Here is an 18708-nt window from a genome sequence, read left to right on the forward strand (position 1 = left end):
CCTCTAGGAAACAACCTCATTGTAGCATAGGGCTAAGTGGCAGGTGGTCCTGTCCCTTTAATTCAGTTACTATGTCATTTAACATATAGTTCAACCCAGTTAAAGGAATTCAACCTCATGCCCAAGCCCTTTCTTCTACCTTAAACCTTTTTATTAAAAGGAAAATTGCAGTTTGAATGACACCTTTTATCAGTTGTCATGCTAATAAAATAAAAGGCCAGGCATTTGCGTTGCAAAATCTTTTAAATCTTACTCCTTTATGTACATTCATGGCATAGTATTATTTAAATGCAGAATGAAGGAATGAGCTTGTGAGTTCATGAATGAATGTGTGGTTGGTGTGTGGTTACTTACAGTAATTTTCAATGCAGCCAACAAATGTCTTGTTTTCACAGAAAAGCACGTATTTTGTCTGAGAGAATTAGCATGTTTGCAATATGAAAAGTGTAAGATAGCATAAGTGATTAGATAGGTTTAATACAGATTAACAGTTTCTTCTTCACTGTAACTATTTGTTAGGGTTAGGGTTTCTATTGCAGTGAAGACACACCATGACCATGGCAACTCTTATGAAGGAAAACATTTAATTCAGAAGCTCACAGTTTCAGAGGTTTAGTCCTTTATCATCATGGTGGGACATGATGGTGTTCGGAAAAACATCGTCCTGGAGTAGGAGCTGAGAGTTCTACATCTTGATCCACAGGTAACAGGAAGTGAACTGTGTTCCATACAGGGTGTAGCTTGAGCATATGAGACATTAAAACTCATGCCCACAGTGACATACTTCCTCTCACAAGGCCACATCTCTCCAACCTCCCAATCATGCCGCTCCCTATGGAGAACATTTTCTTTCAAAACACCATACTGTTGATGTTAGTTAGTGATGTCGCTAGGTGGACAATTAGATCAAGAAAAACAGGAAAGGTTTCTGTGTGGCTTATATCAAGGTTTTGCAACCTTTTCAGTAAAGGATCAAATGGTATCTTAAGCTTTGTAGTTTAAGGATCTAATGTATCTTAAGCTGTTCAACTCTGTTGCAGTATAAAAGCAGACATACACAGTTGTGATGGATGATTGATATTAACAGTCAGTTAGCTTTGAGAGAAGCCATACATCTGTGAGGGACTTCCTAGATAAGGTTAATTGAGGTTGGAACTGCCCCCATGACTTTGGACAACAACATTCCATAACCTGTGGTCTAATACTGAGAAAACAAAAACCTAATATTAGTATTCATCTCCCTCTGTTTCTTGACTTTGGACACAATGTGACCAACTACCCTAAGCTCCTGACTTCTTGATTCTCCAGCAATGAAGGACTACATTCTTGAACTGTGAGTCAGAATGAATCCCTCCTTCCTTATGTTGCTTTTGTAAGGTACTTTGTAGAATCCAGGAGAAAAATGCCTATTACACAAATTGAGGATGGCAGTGCCCTAGTCAAATTCCTAGGCAAAGGATTGATCACTAAATCTAGACTTTCAGTCATTCACTCGCTGTTCATAGTTTTAGAAGTTCTATGTGTAAAGTATGTTTAGTACTAAATGATCTTTTAGTAAGTTTCTTAACCCTGGCCAGGCAGAGTAGGTTATAAAATACTCCAATTAATCACCCAAGCTGAGAACCTCTATGAGCTAGAGGACTCTGAGGCTTCCTGCACTAAGCTTCCAGAGGCTATCCCAAACAGGTGACAGACAGCTCAGGCCTGTCAGTCCTGGAGCGTCAGTCAAATAGTGATAAACAATTCAATATGTCATAGTGACTGATAAAGCTAGTGAGTCGGTGACAAGGCCATTTCATGCACTCCTCATACTTTACTTGGGATTCTATAATATCATGTATCCATGAGGTAACAATGGGGAGGTGGGAAAATGCAACTTATATTGTGTAGACTTTTGGAAGGAGCTGTCCTGGAGTCCTGAATGTAAAGCTCTATAGCACAAATGCTCTTCCCACCTTAGAAGTAGTTTAAAATTTCAGTGACCCATACATGAACTCTCAGACACTATGGCAGCATGCACTGGGCTTGCACAGGTTCAAGCAGCCCCAGTGCTGAGAGGGAGGAATGGGAGTAGACATGAGCTCCCACCCCAAACCAAGAAGCTATCTCCAATTGATATTTGCTATAAAGGAAAAATAGTTTTCTTCATGCCATTTCACTGAGTTTATAAACCATACTTAAGGATAGGCCTCAGGCCCAGACATAGTGGGCCAACACACAATAAACTCAATGGTATTTTTGTAGACCTTTTGTCTCATATTCCTTTGTTTGGCATTTTTTATCTTACTGGTCTTTTGCTTATATATTATGGTTTCCAATTTTTGGTTTTATATTTCTGTTTTTTTAAATATTCTGCTTTGTTTGCCTATTTGCTTTTAAAGAAAGAGAGAGAAGGAGGTCACAGGGTTACCTGAATGGGTAGGATCTGGGAGGAGTTTGGGGGAAAGAAAACCATGATCAGAATATATTGTCTGAAAATAATTATTTTCAATAAAAATTTAAAAAGTAAAAGAAAAATTACTGTGACATAGTATAAGCCTAAAATGGTCTGATTTATAATTTAAATATAAAATTTATTTTATAATTTTCATTAATACCACAAAAAGTTACAGTCAGATGTAGACTTCTGCGTGTGTTTACAGGAGGCTTCTGAAGTCTGTAAAGGAGGTCAAATTTGGTTCAGGCAAATGAAACAGGATGGGTCTGCAAGACTTACCACCTGTGGCCTCACACACACATGAACTTGAGCTATGGTTTTGTTGATGTCAGTAACTAATTTAGCATCCTCTGGGAACAGTAACAGGGAAAAAAATGTATTACATTGCTTTGTGTCAAGTTCAAGGTCTCTTTGAGTAGGTACCAAAGAAGCTTGAGGGATATTGGGACTGATTTCTCTACAGTCACCCTTTCAAGCTTTAGCCATTGTGCAAGACAGTGTCTAGCTGTGCAAAACAGTATTAGGGAGGAAACAGAGACTGATAGAGTGTGGGCCTCTATCCAGCCAAAAGGGATGATACCTGCCAGTTCATCATCATTGCTGTAATCTTATTATCATCAAGATAATACTTAATATGTGTTCCAGAAACAATGCGCTCTTTGGGGTATCTCATTTATTTATGTGCCTTGTGAATTGCATCAAATATAATTCATCTAATTGAATTATATAGTCTGAGAATTGTTAGGTACTTTTTAAATTTAGTTTCGTTTTTGACAGAATTATGTTCACATGATTTCAAGAGTCAGATAATTCTCTCTATGTGGGAAAGTAGTATAAGAAGTAGCTATATGTAATTCGTTTTTCTGTTTCTTTAGATATTTACATTGCGGTTCCCCAGTAACACGCTTATGGTACAAGTTATATGTTCTTTGATTTCTTTGTGTTAGGTCTATAGATTTTCTATGAAGAAGTACAATATACAGATGAATGAGTCTATTACACCCCTATTCTCTAGACTTAGGTACTCTACTATATTGGTCGTGTCAGGTTTTCCATACTTCTCTTAGCCTCTGTTTAGGCTACACTTGTCTAAAGACTGTCTGTAATCTGTCACAAATACTTGTCTTTCCTGTGTGATTTTCAGTTTTCACATCAGTTTTTCCAGTTACCTCTGGAGGGCGTGCCCAGAAATCCCTGGACTATTCTAGTGCGGTTTTCTTCCTCAGTATGTGTTGGGGCGTTCTTTTCAAGTCTTCTACTAAAGATTGCCTCTGACCTTTCTCCTGTCCAATTTCTGGTTCCCTAAATCATGTCTTTTGTCTTTCCATTCTTCAAGAATATTGCCTTTTTTAGATGGAAAACATCCTTTAGTAATTTCCTGGAAAACAATGCTTTTAGAGATAAATGTGTACTTCGCAAGAGGGAAACAACTTTATTGTTTTTTAAATTGATTTGTGTATAAAACTCTACATTGGTTATTTATTTGTTTTGAACTATTGGAGCTTGAACCAAGAGCTCTGCCACTGACTTTTACTCCCACCCTAGAAATAGATATTTAGTTTTCTTTATCTTTTCAAAAACATTTTATCCTGTTTCTTTGATGATTTTATTGTGTTCTTTCTCGGCCTCTGTCTCTGTTTCTCTATCACTGTCTCTCTGTGTGTCTATTTGAAACTTTCATTGACCCTTGGGTATTTATTCAGATTCAAAGGACAAGAAAACTGTTTTGAACACACAGGGATGACAGGATGGAGTGAGGCGTGGGAGTGGGGATAGCAGTTGTTTACTCAGGGTCTTCATGCAAAGCGATCGAGTTGAATTGTGTTTGTTTATCCTTGTGAATAATCTGAGTTCTCAGTGCAGTGGGCACACTGGAAGCTGAGTGAGACCTGAGAGCTTAGAGTCCCCACAGGGCTTTGAAAACTTTCACTTTCTCCCTTTGTCTTCCAGATGACATGTGTACCCTCCATTATGCCTATGTCTCACAGCCTGGAGATACCATCCTGTTGCTTGAACTTTCTTTCCCTACTGGTCCCATGACCCTTGAGCCCCAAATAAACAATCAGACGCTGTATTAGTTATAAATCTGTTGGCCAATGACTAGGGCTTCTTATTGGCTAGCTCTGTCTTAATTATTAACCCATTTCTATTAATCTAAGTATTTCCACATGGTCTTATCTTACCAGAGAAGGGTATGGACCTGTTACTCCTTTGGTGGTCTACTCTGCCTACCTTTCCCAGAATTTTCCTTGTCTCCTAGACCCACCTATCTTTCTGCCTCATTGGCTGAACAGTGTTTTATTCATTAACCAATAAGAGAAACATATATACAGAAGGACATCCCCATCACCTTCCTCCATTTTCTTCTAAGAGCAAGAATCTGCTATTCCAGGCAGGCAGGAGACAAAGTACAGAAAAGGCCCTTAGATGGTCTGTTCTAAAACACATTTCCCCCTAGTTTTCCCATTTTAAACTGCCCCAGCCAGTTTTGGCTTCAGTAACAAATTGCCATAGACTGAGTTGCTCAGACACAAATAATTCTCCCTCAAAATTCTCGAGGCTGGGAAGTCCTAAAACTAAATGCTGGCAGATCTGGCATGCAGATGGAGGTCTGCTTGTATCCTCCCATGGTAGACATCAGAGAAGGAAGTTCTCTTCTTCCTTTAAAAGATAAAATTTAGTTCTTTGAGAATTTCTCACAGTGTATTTCATTATATTCAGCCCTTCCTCTAACTCCTTTCCGATTCACTCTCCCCTACCTCCCTAACTTTTCAAAAACATATATGTATATTTTTGACTTTTGAGCTTATAATATAGTTACATCATTTTCCCCTTCCCTTTCCTCCCTCCAAATCATTGCATTTGCCCAGTGGATCACGGCTCAGTCAGACACTGGCACTTATTAGTTTATTAGAAAAGCTACAGATGATGACTACACAGGTTAAGGTGTGTACAGGAGGAGTACAAATAAGCTTCCCTATGCTCTCTGGAGTGTAGTCCTCTAGGAACTTCTCATTCTGAAGGCCCATGAAGCTATTCCTTTGGGCGTTTATGGATCGTTCATTCTACAGATGTGACTGAAGCATGGACCACTATACTTAAATGTAACTGTATAAGCAGGGCATGACTGAGGGTCATACATTCAATGCAGAAGCACAGTAATACCTTTCTCTTTCATCATTCCCTACTCTTGGGTAAGAGTTGGGATCCTTTTGGATGATGAAGATCTTAAGATGAGGCCAGGGAACTTCTCTATGCTAACTCCAGAACAGGAAGTCAGAAAAGGCAAGAGCTATGTATGAAATGGGAACTTCTAGTTTTTCTGGCCTGTTCTTGAACCATGGATGAAATAGCATACTGTATAGTAGCATCCCAGAAGAGTCTCCAGATCATTACATCACCACATAGGGCTTGAACCTCATTCTAGTATCATCATGTCCTGAGTCATATGTTACAGGTTTCTTTAGTCCCTCCAGGTCCAACAGCTGCTTCAGTCCCCAAAAAACACACAGATGCTATATTAATTATAAATTGTTGGCCAATGGATAGGGTTTCTTATTGGCTAGCTCTGTCTTTATTATAAACCCATTTCTGTTAATCTAAGTATTTCCATTTGGTTTTATCTTACCGGAGAATGCCTGGTGTGTCCTTTATTCCCAGCCCTTACATGGTCACTGTGCATGGTCTTCCTCTGCCTGCCTTTCCCAGAATTCTCCTTTTCTCCTTATCCCACCTATCTTCCTACCTCATTGGCCAAACAGTGTTTTATTCGTCAACCAATAAGAAAAACATATATACAGAAGGACATTCCCCGTTAATCATATATTTTTTTTTCCTTGATAGAAATTGGAGTTTTTTTTTCTTTGTATCTCCATTGCCAGGTTAGAACTGATTTTCCATGGTTTTACTGAGTCACTTATTATGTACCCAGTTTCAATAATTTGTATGGCTTTTATTTCTTGTTCTTGTTGAAATTGTATGTTCATTGTTGTTTTAAGATATCTCTATTATGGTGACTGTGCTGTAATTTCTTCAAGAAAAGTATGAAGAAACATTTGTTTTAATTTAACATTCCCAGAATCAGATTGTGTGTCACAATCAGTATAAGCATTTTAATGAACGGGTACTTAATCTGCCATCTTAAACTAGAACCTCTTATTGAGTTCCCATTATATATCATTTTACTCTTTAGAAAATAGGGTTTAGAGAAATAAACTCCATGAAGGTTACAGAAGCAACATAGGCACTAAGATATATAACAGGCAGTTTATTTCCAAGAACCACTTTTCTTATGAGGATACTGCAGCGCATTTCCAAATCATACAGGATCTTCATTTCACAGGGCTGTAACTCAGGCTTCCTATTTCAGAGCATGGTGTCCTTAGCTGAGAAGCCATCTTCTCTCCCTGCATCCTTCAGTGCTTCTATGGTTACCTTTGCTCAGCACTGTTGTGGATAAATTTCCTTTTGCAAGAGTGATATAAGCCAGCAGCCTTCCACCTACAGCATTTTGTTTGCCAAGCTCAAATTCCCCTCGCTACCAAAAGACTCTTGATTTGTTGTAATAATTAAATGGAAAGCACAAGTACTAACCACTCCTGTGAACAACAGCATTTCCTATTGTAGCATAGAGGCAAGCCATGCTTTGGCTTCTCCAAGTACAGAGGTGGGGCCATATTAATTCATGTTTTCAAGGTACAGCTCTAATTTTATAAAAATCAAAATGAAAAGAAATTGTACAATGAAGGAAATGCCAAATATCTTATGCTGTTTGGATAACTGCAAATGTGAATGGCCTACCTTACCTTGTAGTTTGTAGACTCTTAAAAGGAGGCATTGTTTTTTATTTTTCTTGAGTGTCTAATTATACCTTGTGTAGAAGATACTGGAAGCATATTAAATACTTAGTAAATCTTTGATGAGGGAGAAATCCATGTTTTAAAATCTAGCATTAAAACTCTTTATTTTAAAATTGTATTTGGAGACATTATAATCAGAAGTTAGGGAACTCTATGTATTTTCTCTTAGTTGGAAGGTTTCCAATGATCAGTGGGAATGGGTCTGTACTGTCTAAGAACTGTTTTATTCAGAGTTTTTAATGAAACAAAATAATTATATTTATGAAGTACATCCTGTGTCATGTAGCTCAGGAATATATTAGCTATCTTACAAATAATTTATATATCTACTAGTAAAATGCACAAGTCTTACATATTTCCATATGTAAAGATTTAGGGGGTGGGTAACTGAGTTTAGTTTTAAGGGGCAAATGAGCTATACAAAATTCCTTAATAAAGAAGTATTCATGGAACATTTGAGAAAAGCACCTCCGGATGTTATAATTGCAGGTTAGGTTATTTTGACAAGACTGTGTAACTGATCCAAGCATTTGGTGTTTCTATTCATAGAATGTGATGAAGCTAAAAATTAAAGTCAGAGCTAAAGAGGGGTGTGCTCACACAGCTGGAAGAGCTCCTCGCATGGCAGATTTTCATTTGACTCCAAGTCTCCAACATGCGTTAGGATGGCTTGATGTTTTCTCCTTGAAGAAATTTTGTATATGTAGTATAGCACTTCATTTAACTAACGGATTTCATAATATAAATGGAAACACTATGGTTCACGCTGCAGATCATCTCATGTTTTCTATTCATCGATGGAGCTACACTATACTTTTATTGTTTTCGCTTTGAGGATTTTTTTCCTACAATAATATTAGTTCCTGAAAAATACTTAAGAATTATGGACATATAGGTGTGTATCCTGCCAGTGTAAACAGAATCACTCAGTAATTTACCTGACAAGCTCAAGTAAAGCAATGGAGTATGACTGGGACAGCTGTCAAAACTGTGGCTGTCTGGAATGAGTGATCACTCCACTTAAGATCTCACTGGTAGGACCAGGCTTATGAGCCAAAGGAGGCTGAGATAGTATAGCAGATCTGGGAATTATAAAGGATGGTACTGTTGAATGTGGTACAGGTGCTATTGGAACGTGTAGAGGAGAGCAGATAAGTGACCGTGGAAATATGCAGGATGGTTACCACCTATCAAAACACCTTATTGACCCCCCAAAAGGAGATGGCAAGAAAGTTCTGAGCAGTAAAGGGGGCGGTTACCAGGGCCCCGACAGGACAGGTCGAGACGGAAGGGTGCACCTGTAGACAGTAAAGGGGGCGGTTACCAGGGCCCCGACAGGTCAAGACGGAAGGGCGCACCTGTAGACTGTGCCAGGGGATGATGCTGAAGATGGCAAAGCACAACAGCAGGAGGGAAGTCGGAGGTGCCAGTTCACTGATGACTTTCGCTGTGAAGAGACACCATGATAGGGCAACTCTTATCATTTAATTCAGAGCTCGCTTAATGTTTGAGAGGTTAGTCCATTATCATCATGGCGGGAAGCATGGTGGCATGCATGGTGCTGGCAAAGTAGCTGAGAACTTTATATCCTGATTGGAAGACAGGCAGAGAAGCAGGTGGTCAAAACTCAGAGAGAGGGAGGGAGGGAGGGAGGGAGAGAGAGAGAGAGAGAGAGACAGAGAGAGACAGAGAGAGAGAGAGAGTGAGAGAGAGTTTTTGAAGCCTTAAAGCCCACCCCCAATGACAAACTCAGACTTCCTCCAACAAGACCACACCTGCTGCAAATCCTACTAATTTTTTCAAACAGTGCTACTCCCTGGTGTTCAAACATTCAGATATATGAACCTGTGGGGACCAGTCTCATTCAAACCACCACATTCCACTCCCTGGCCCCCATAACCTTGTAGCTCATCACAATGCAAAACTGCATTCAGGCCAATATTCAAAGTCCCCATAGTCTATCCCAGCCTCAACACTGCTTAAAAGTCCAAAGTTCAAAATCTATTCTGAGATTCAAGGCAATAAGTTTATTCCATCCCCCTGTAAAATCAAAAGAAAAAAGAAAGTCACATGCTTCCAACACACAGTAAGTAGCACAGAACATGCATATGTTGCTGGATTTTCTTGTCCTGCTTGGTCCTACAGTCATTTAGTCCAAAATAAGCACATAAACACTATATTAATTATAAAACTATTGGTCGATGGTTAGGGCTTCTTATTGGCTAGCTCTGTCTTAATTATTAACCCATTTCTATTAATCTATGTATTTCCACGTGGTCTTTGCTTACCGGATAATTCATGGACCTGTTACTCCATTGGCGCCTCTTTGCATGCCTTTACCTGCCCTCTCCTGGTCTCATAGTCCTGCTTATCCTCCCTGCCTGGCCATTGGCCATACAGTGTTTTATTCATCCACCAATAAGAGAAACATATATGCAGAAGGACATCCCCCATCATACATGGCCATTTCAAAAGGGGGAAAAGGGAGCATAGTGAGTGTTTAGTGCTCTATAGGCAGTGGGATCTGGAAGAGCAGAGCACAAAAATGAGGCAGATTAAAGTCTCAGCAATAGCTAGCCAACTTTATCCAGAACATAGGACAACTTATACACCAGGATTAAGAGGAATCACATGAGTAAAATGCACAGTCACAAGGGCAGGCAAGCCACATGTGGCAATCAAGCTGCACACGGCAAAAACATGTTTTTACATAGGTGCATATAAAAAATAAAAATATCCAGTTGTAATGAATAATATAAAGCACACTCATTCCTATCAGATACAACTGGGAGGGGCATAAAAACACATTCCAAGAACAGTTCCATGTTTTGAAGAAACTGAGGTCACGAGACTCTTGTCTTGTTTTCTTGGAGTTTTATCATAACTACTCTGAATTCTCCTCACACAACTCCATTCCTGGACCATGTTCCATCAAATGGGGAAATACTGGATCAAAGTGGGACTAAAAGCCAGCAAGGCAAACTCTAAACTCTGCATCTCCATGTCTGATATCAACGGCCTCTTCAGATCTCCAACTCCATTCAGCTTTGTTGACTGAAGTGTACTTCTCTCTGTAGTGCTGCTTCCACTCCCTGTTAGTAACTCTCTTTGGCAGGTGTCCCAAGTCTGTTGTATCTCCAACATCTTGCAGTCTCCAAGGCAATCCAGGCTTCACCTTCATGCTTCATGCAGTGGCCTCTCTGGGCCTCCATACAGGTTCAACTCTGACACATGCTTGGCCTTAATGACTTGCTTGAGCTGCAGAGGGAAATTCCACAACCCCTTTTGTGTGTCCTTGATTCTAAAGCCAGAACTGTATAATCAAAGCTGCCAAGTTCTGCTGCTTGATGGGGCTGCAACTTGGTCCCGTCTTTCAATTACATTTGCATCAGCCTTTTTTGTTGTTGATGGGTTCCTTCACTGCTTAAGCTTTCTTTTAGTTCCTTTTCACAAGTTGGAAGCCTAACTGAGTGGGGTCTTGCCCTGAGGTTATCACTCCCTTTATCCCATTTAATGTTAGGCTTTCCTTTAATTAAACTTTTTATCTCCTTGAGAACAGGACTTAGCTCCATTGTGCTTCCAGATGATCGTTTTCTCCTCAAATAGTTTATGTTATCTTTCTTTTTGTCAGCTTGCTCCTTTTTAGTATAAATCTGCATAAGTGATTACTAATAACCACATGACAGAGTCAATATAAGGCTGTTTTGAAATCTCCTTTGCCAACTGTTGGGAAAGTCCTGTGTATATGTCAATAAAGTACTGTTGGTCAATAGGGAAGCAAGATAGGTGGGACTAGGAGTCGAAGAGGACTCTGGGTAGGAGAAACACAGGGAGTCAAGATGTAACCACCATAGAGATAAGAAGCCCGGAAACTTCTCTGGTAAGAAAAATACTTAGATTAACAATTATGGGATAAATACTTAAGTCAGAGCTAGCCAGTAAGAAACAAGCAAGGCCAACAGCTTCATAATTAATACAGCGTCTTGTGTGTTATTTGGGGACTACAATGCCGCAGAGCCCAGGCGACTGGCTGGGGGATGGGGGAGGGAGCCAAGCAACTGGCTAGGAAGGGGCTTCTCTCAACAACCAACAACACTATTAATTCAAAACTCTTCAGTTTAGCCACAGGCAGATTCATGGCAAAGACCAGCTACAATCTTTACCAAAACATTACAGGAATGATCTCTAGGCTATTTACTAATAGTCTTCCCCTCTGAAAGATCTTGAGCTAGGCTCCCTCATTACATATTACCCTCAGTACTCTCTATCATGCTCCTACTAGGATGGCCTATTAAGTTATGCTTAAACCATCCAACCACTTTTCTAATCCCGAATCCTAAAGTCTTCCATATTCGTCCAACAAATAGCATGGTCAGGCCTGTCACAGAAATACCTCAGTCCCTAGAACCAACTTCTTTCTTAGTCACTGTTCTATTGCTGTGAAGAGACACTATGTTCAAGACAGTTCTATAAAAAAAGAGTTTAATTCAGGGCTTGCTTACAGTTTCTGAGGTGGTTAATCCATTATCATCATGGTAGGGAACATGGCAGCATGCAGTGGAGAAGTAGCTGAGAAGTTTTATATCCTGATCTGTAGTGTCAGGGACTGAGCCTGTCATGGGTTTTGAAGTCTCAAAGCCCACCTTAAGTGACACAAGTCCACACGCACTCCAAAATTACACTGTGCATAGGACTCTAAGAAACTTCCTGGAGGGAGTTTCTGTGGAAAGTGGTATGTTTTAATTTCTCAAAGAAATATGAGCACTGATTAGAAAAAGCAAAAGCAGGAGGCAGATATTCCGATGGGGGTCAATAGTCAATAAATTGTCATGGACCTGAAGACAATGCAGTCATTGGGTTTGGTATAGCCTATAATATAGCCATGGTAATTTGAAGCAAACTGGGGGGACTTGGCAGAAATGGCTAAAGGTCAGGCTGATTTTAATCACAGAGCAGAGTTTGATGGCAAGGTGGCAACCTGGTAGAGTTTAGTGGCATCTTGCCTGTGAACCTGTAATAGTGGCCACACCCCTTTGGGCATGGCTTTAGGTGCAGATGGAAGCAGAAAGAGGAAAGGGTGAGACCAACAAGTAATGATTGCCACTGAAGTCCAAATGGGGGAAACCAATGAGTTTTCACTGGAGTGGATTACATATAGGAACAGACATGACTCAGGCAGCTGTATTACCAGCCCATCCCAGCACAGACAGTTCATGAAAGCTGGAAACCTGAGCACACTGCACAAGTGTCAGGAGACTCATCTGGCTGCAGGATCTTTTTTTGGTGGCTCGGTCTGTCTGAGCTTCTTTCAGGCTGCTTGGCTGGTGTGAGTGTGTCTCATAAATTCTCTCTGCTTTTTTTGCTTGGGGAGGGAGGAGCCTGCAGGAATCTGCTTAGTTTTAGGGACTTTTAGGACTCTGTTGTTTACTTGTTGAGTTTAAAGAGACCCCAAACTGGTGATTGAGAGACCAGTATGGGACTGATCCAGACCCCCTGAATGTGGGTGTCAGTGAGGAGGCCTTGGCAATCTGTGGGACCTCTGGTAGTAGATCAGTATTTATCCCTGGCGTACAAATGGACTTTGGGAGACCCATTCCACATGGAGGGATGGTCTTTCAGCCTGGACACATTGGGAAGGTCCTAGACCCTGCCCGGGATGATATGGCAGACTTTGAAGATTCCCCATGGAAGGCCTCACCCTCCCTGGGGTGCAGAATGGGGATGGGGTGGGGGGTTGGGAGCACTGGTCGGGGAGGCAGGGGAGGAAGGGAGGGAGAGAGTTGGGATTGACATGTCAAGCAAGCTTGTTTCTAATTTAAATAAAAATAAATAAAGAGCTTCTCTACAGGGTAGACGTTTCCCCTCCCTCTAGAATATCCTGAGTCTTAGGGAGCTTTCCTCTAAGACAGTTTTTAATCTTCCAGGAGATTGCTACAGAACAATCAATTGTGCCCAAAGTTTTTGTGTGTGTATGTGCAGACACAATTGGATTAGTGCCCACTTGTGACCTTTCATTTTAATTACATCCTTAAAAGTCTAATCGCTGAGGTATTAGAGGTTAGAAGCTCCACATATGAATTGGTGTGGGCTCCCTGGGAGACAGCTGGTGGCTATAATCCCTGTCCTGTATAGATCAGGACTGAGAGCGTTTAGGCTTGTTCTGATTTCCTTGTAGTGGTTGAAAATGTTCCTTTATTAACTTCAGGAACCATAAATGGCAGGAAACCTTTTCTGTAATAAGATGATGCTGTCTTGTGTCTTAGTTGGGGTTTCCATTGCTGTGATAAAACACCAGGACCAAATCAACTTAGAGAGGAAAAGGTTTATCCCATCATCCAGGGACGTCGGGGCAGGAAGTGGAGGCTAGAACCTTGAGGTAGGAGCCGATACAGAGACCATACAGGAATGCTGTTTACCCATGGCTTCCTTCTTGTGACTTACTCAGCCCGCCTTCTTATGGCACACAGGACCACCTTCTCAGGGGTGGCATCACCCACTATGAGCTGGGCCCTCCCACATCAATGATCCAGGAGGAAAATGCTCAGAGACTTGCACACAGGCCAATCTGGTTATGAGCATTTTCTTAATTGAGGATCCTTCTTCCCAAGTGACTTTAGCCTGAGCGAAGCTGACATAAAAATTGGCTAGCCATAACTATTAACTCTTCTGCCTTGAGGCTCTTCAACACCTTAGGGTAACTGTGTCCTGGACACTGCACCATTTTTATTGCTAGCTGTGGTTGAAAATGTGAGCTCGGTGTGTAGTATGCTGGATTGGAGACCTGATTTCACTTCTCCCTACTTGTGTTGTTGTAGGCAGTTCTCTCTTATCTGTGGGTTCGACATCCATGGATTCTAGTGACCTCAGATTAAAAATACGTTTTAGAAGTATGTCTACATGAACAGATATTTTATTGCCATTATTCCTTAAACAATAAAATAGAAGAGCTATTTTCCCAGCATTGACATCATTACAAGTAACTTGGCAGTGGTTAAAAGTGTATTTGTGATCTTCCACTCAGATTTTTTTCTCCTTTCAAACTATTATGGATTAAGATGAAATAAGAAACGATTAGTATTTGACATTAGTTACATTAGCAAAATGTGAAACAAAAGTAAAAATTCATCAGCACACTCATCATGTGAGAAGATCACTGACTAACTCAACATTTGTATTGTCATAAAGGAACTTAGCACATCAATGCTAACTGAGACCCGGTGACAAGTCAGTCTCTGAATGGAAATTTCCTTCAAAAAGGGAAAACACCGGCCCTATTTTTAGAGCTTGTTCTGTGGCTGCTGGTTCTTAGCCACTCTTAGCTCACTATAATCCATGTGTTGATGATGTCTATTCTTACAGTGGAAAATTCTGATACATTTCACTGTCTTGCTCATGTATAATAACTGCACTGCAGAGGAAAATTCACTTTATCCTTCTGAAATCCAGGGAAGCCAAGCTGAGAAACTGATTAAAGGACACCAGAATTTTAATACACACTTTCTTGACTACTTTTTATGAGCATATTTTCTCCTTTGAATTACTGTGACATCAGTGAATCCTCTGTTCATCAAAAACTCTTATGTGTCCAGTGCTTGATCGCAAAGCTCTTGAAGAGACAGATGTGAAGGAAGCACCTACCTGAGCAAAGAACTCAGAGAAGCCTGACTAGAGAAGGGTCAGGAGAGCACTTTCTTTATTCCTGTGGTGTTGCTGGAGTTTCTTTCCTGCCAGGTCTCCTTCCGCCCCAAATACAGAGACATATTAATTTATAAACTGTTGGCCAATATCTGGGGCTTCTTATTGGCTAGCTCTGTCTTAATTATTAACCCATTTCCATAAACCTATTTCCATGTGGTCTTGGCTTACCTGAGAGTGCCCGGACCCGTTTACTTCTTTGGAGCCTACATGTTGTCTCTTTCTAGCCTCTCTCCCCAATATTCTCCTCATCTTCTAGCCTCACCTATCTTCCTGCCTCTATTGGCCAAACTGTTTTATTCATCAATCAATAAGAGACCCATACATACAGAAGGACATCCCCATCACTGAGGCCTCACAAAGTGACAGATGGCCACAGTTAAGAGCCCTCCAAAGTGACAGCTCTCAGTTCAAACAAGGGGAGCCTATTCTTGTGCTTCCAACTAAACATCACACCAAAGGTTGTGCTGCTGTGCCTTAGTGTATGTGGCAAGTAATTACGGAGAACTGGGTATCCGAGGAACAACAGCTCCCTGTTTTTATATGGCTCTCCTTCCTGATATTCCACCAAGCTGGCCAGTTCTAAAGAAGGAGACACGAGATTGATCAAGGTCTCTGCAGGTCATGGGGAAGTTAAGAGCCATAGATAGGAAGGAATCCAGGTTGGAAGCATGGGAAAAGCAGAAAGAAGCTGTGGACATGTCACTTCTGGCACACCATCCTATCTGTCTGTGAAACTGTTCATAAAACAAATGTATGTGCCTGTAAATCCTATTTTATACCAATATATTACATGTATATCAAGTAAAAAAATTATATTAATTGGAAATACCGAGAAAATGTTTTCTGTCATGATACATCTTTAACCCATTTTGACTCACGTTTAAAAGTTTTGTTCATCTATTTAAATTATGTAAGATATAGGAGATCATAATTACATAGTTTTGGAGAACTAATTTACTGTGTTGACTTACAAACAGTAAATGTCTCTAGCAGGGAATTGAATTCATTTTATGATTTTTTTCCATTACTGTTTGAAACGTATAAAGTTAGATATATTTTTTGATGGTGAGTTACTGTAACCTCTAAAAATTATTTTCTCCACCAGAAGTATTTTAAAAAACAGGATTTTTCAAAAGAGTAAGGTTTTTTTTTTCTCATCTGTAGTAGATACTCTTCCCCGTTTCAAAGCTCAAGTGGTAACCTATGTTTACATTTGATATCATACCATAGAACTTACAGCCCACATTCTGAGGGGAGCTGTAGCAGGAATAGTTGCTAAGCAGGTCTCCCAGCTGATTAGACAATGTGTCTAGAATTCTTCTGGCCGCCTGTGCTGCTCACCCCTGAAGGAGCAAGTGAGAGTGATGCTTGCCTTAATCCTTGTCAGAACTTACATTAGAAACAAGTTTTCTAACAATTAAAAGAAAAAAAAAGAACTAAAAGGTGAGCTGTGTGACATAAATGCTAGGAACAGCTCAATATTCAGTAATGGACTACTTAAACAATGTGTCACATTAAGCACTTCAAACCAATTGCAGGTTTCTTTATAATATGATGAATGCTGTATTTTAGTCAGATTACAAATATTTTATTATAAAGCCAGAAGAAACAGGCACAGTTTAATACATCCCTTTCATATGCATTCCTTTTACCCTATTATGGCTGCTTTTCGAAATGAAATTGAGACAGAAGGAAGCCTATTTAGCTTATTCAGATTATAATTAATGTTGTCACTTGGGTGCATTACAGAATGTGAGCTAGACTCTCGAGTGAGTGCTGTAAACTGCAGTCATGGACCAGGTCCCAGACTCTTCAAATAATTTATTTTTCTGCTTAGAGTTACATCACTGAGTAAATACAAAGGCAAGGGTGGGCAGTAAGGACTGTTGAGAGTTGTGCACAGCCAAGGAGCGCCAAGCCTGACAAGTACATCTGCTCTCGTATGCTAACCGTGAAGCTACCATGAGAGACATTTCCATCCCCTCCTCACTTCCATCCTCTCCGTGTGCTGATTTTTCGATGAGTTTTCAGAATCTATCTCCTTGAGCAGAGAAGTTTCTTTCTGTGTATATTTACCCAACAGGTACTTGGTTTCAACTTGATTTCACTAATCATGTTTGGAAGGAAACCTGTATTTCCACGGACAGGTATCTGTCGTTCAGATCACTGTAGTTGTATTTCATAAAATCTTAATTGTTTCCGATGGTCATTTGGTGTTTTTTTGTTTTAATCTTTAATCAGGCATTATCAGGTTTCAAACATAGCTCACTTCCTCTGCTTGCATCTCTAATAATGTAAAAAGTCTGAACGTTTAAAAACATCAAGAGCATGTTAAAGGAACATGGTGGAGGGGATGATGAACGCCAGCATTCATGTTCTCCAAACCTCTCCTTTGTGATTTGAAGCATCAGTGTCGTGAACTCCTAGAATGTTCTTTGCATTTGTCTCACTTTAGTTTTCTTCTTTGTCCTTTTTAATGCAGCTGGAATGCTTGCGGATTCTTCTGGAAACTTCTAAACCTGACTCTGAGGACCCAGCTGAAAAATGCCTTCGGAACGCTGTCTCAGGTACACACTGAAGGACAGTGCCCTTGCTCAGTCTAGTGAGGCTTAAACTAGTCAGACAGCAGCACTGAGCTCCCAGCAGGAACTGACCACAATCTGACTGAATAAACAAAACAGTCGTAATTCTTGTGATTTGGGCATTTGGAACAAGGATGAATCACTGAGATCTCTTGATCAAGCCTAGAAAAGAATCATGAGCCAAAGGATAGAGTGAGCTAGGAAATGCACTCAGGCAGAAGGAAACTTCACATCCTAAAACTCAGAGAGGCAGCCAGGGAGACAGCACTTTTCATCCATTCCGCCAAGAGGCAAGCCATCAGTTCCCGGGGAAGCAGTCAAAAGGTCTTCAGAAGAAAGATTAAGAGAGAGACATGGCATGTACTCACTCATAAGTGGATATTAGCTGTGAAGTAAAGGATAACATGCTACAATTCACAGACTCAGAAAGACTAGGTAACAAGAAGAGTTCTGGGGGTGGGGGGTGGGCTCATGGGTCTCCCTGGGAAGGGAAATAGAAGAGATCTGGGTGGACTGGGGGTGGGTGGGCTGGTTGGGGGTGGTTGGGGGTGGATAGAGGGGGAGAGTACTGTAAAAGATGACTGGGATGGGGGGTGTTATGAGGTCAGGCAGAAGCCTAATGTAAGGAAAACTCCTAGGGAGTCTGCAAGCATGGCCCCAGCTAAGACTCCTGGCAGCAGTGGATACATAGCCTGAGCTGGCCATGCCCTGTGATCTGATTTGTGACTACCGATCCCCACTCCCCCAGCCCAGGTTGTCATCAGAGAGCCTTTCTCCAGGAACTTATGGAGGCAAATTCACAGACCCAGGGCCAAACATTGGGCCGAGCTCTGGGCGTCCTGTTAAAGAGAGGGAGGAGGGATTGTAGAAGCGGAGTGTGTGCTCAGGGACAGGGTGGGGGATGTCCAGGAACATCTCAGGAAAACCCACAGCTACTAGCCTGGCTCATGGGAACTCACAGAGTCTGAATCAACAACCAGGGAGACTGCATGGGACTAACCTAAGCCCTCTGCATGTATGTGACAGTTGTGTAGCTTTGTCTCGTTGTTGTACTTTTGGTAATGGGAGCAGGGGCTGTCCCTGGTGCCTTGGCTGCTCTTGGGAACCTATTTCTCCTGCTGGATTGCCTTGC

General features: G+C 40.9%; 1 protein-coding gene across 5 annotated transcripts in view; it reads left to right on the forward strand.

Annotated features, from left to right (window-relative positions):
• Positions 1-18708, forward strand: part of Klhl32 (kelch like family member 32) — a 215215-nt gene that overhangs the window by 24804 nt on the left and 171703 nt on the right. For all 5 annotated transcript variants that reach the window (XR_005875134.1, XM_040740693.1, XM_040740687.1 and 2 more), the window contains exon 2: positions 17477-17561. Coding sequence is in view for 4 of the 5 variants with exons in the window: in XM_040740693.1 (XP_040596627.1) it covers positions 17539-17561 (23 nt within the window). In the remaining variant the exon portion in view is untranslated. The remainder of the gene's footprint in view (positions 1-17476; positions 17562-18708) is intronic.

This window comes from Mesocricetus auratus, unplaced genomic scaffold (assembly GCF_017639785.1).
Source record: "Mesocricetus auratus isolate SY011 unplaced genomic scaffold, BCM_Maur_2.0 Super-Scaffold_6730, whole genome shotgun sequence".
Taxonomy (NCBI): domain Eukaryota; kingdom Metazoa; phylum Chordata; class Mammalia; order Rodentia; family Cricetidae; genus Mesocricetus; species Mesocricetus auratus.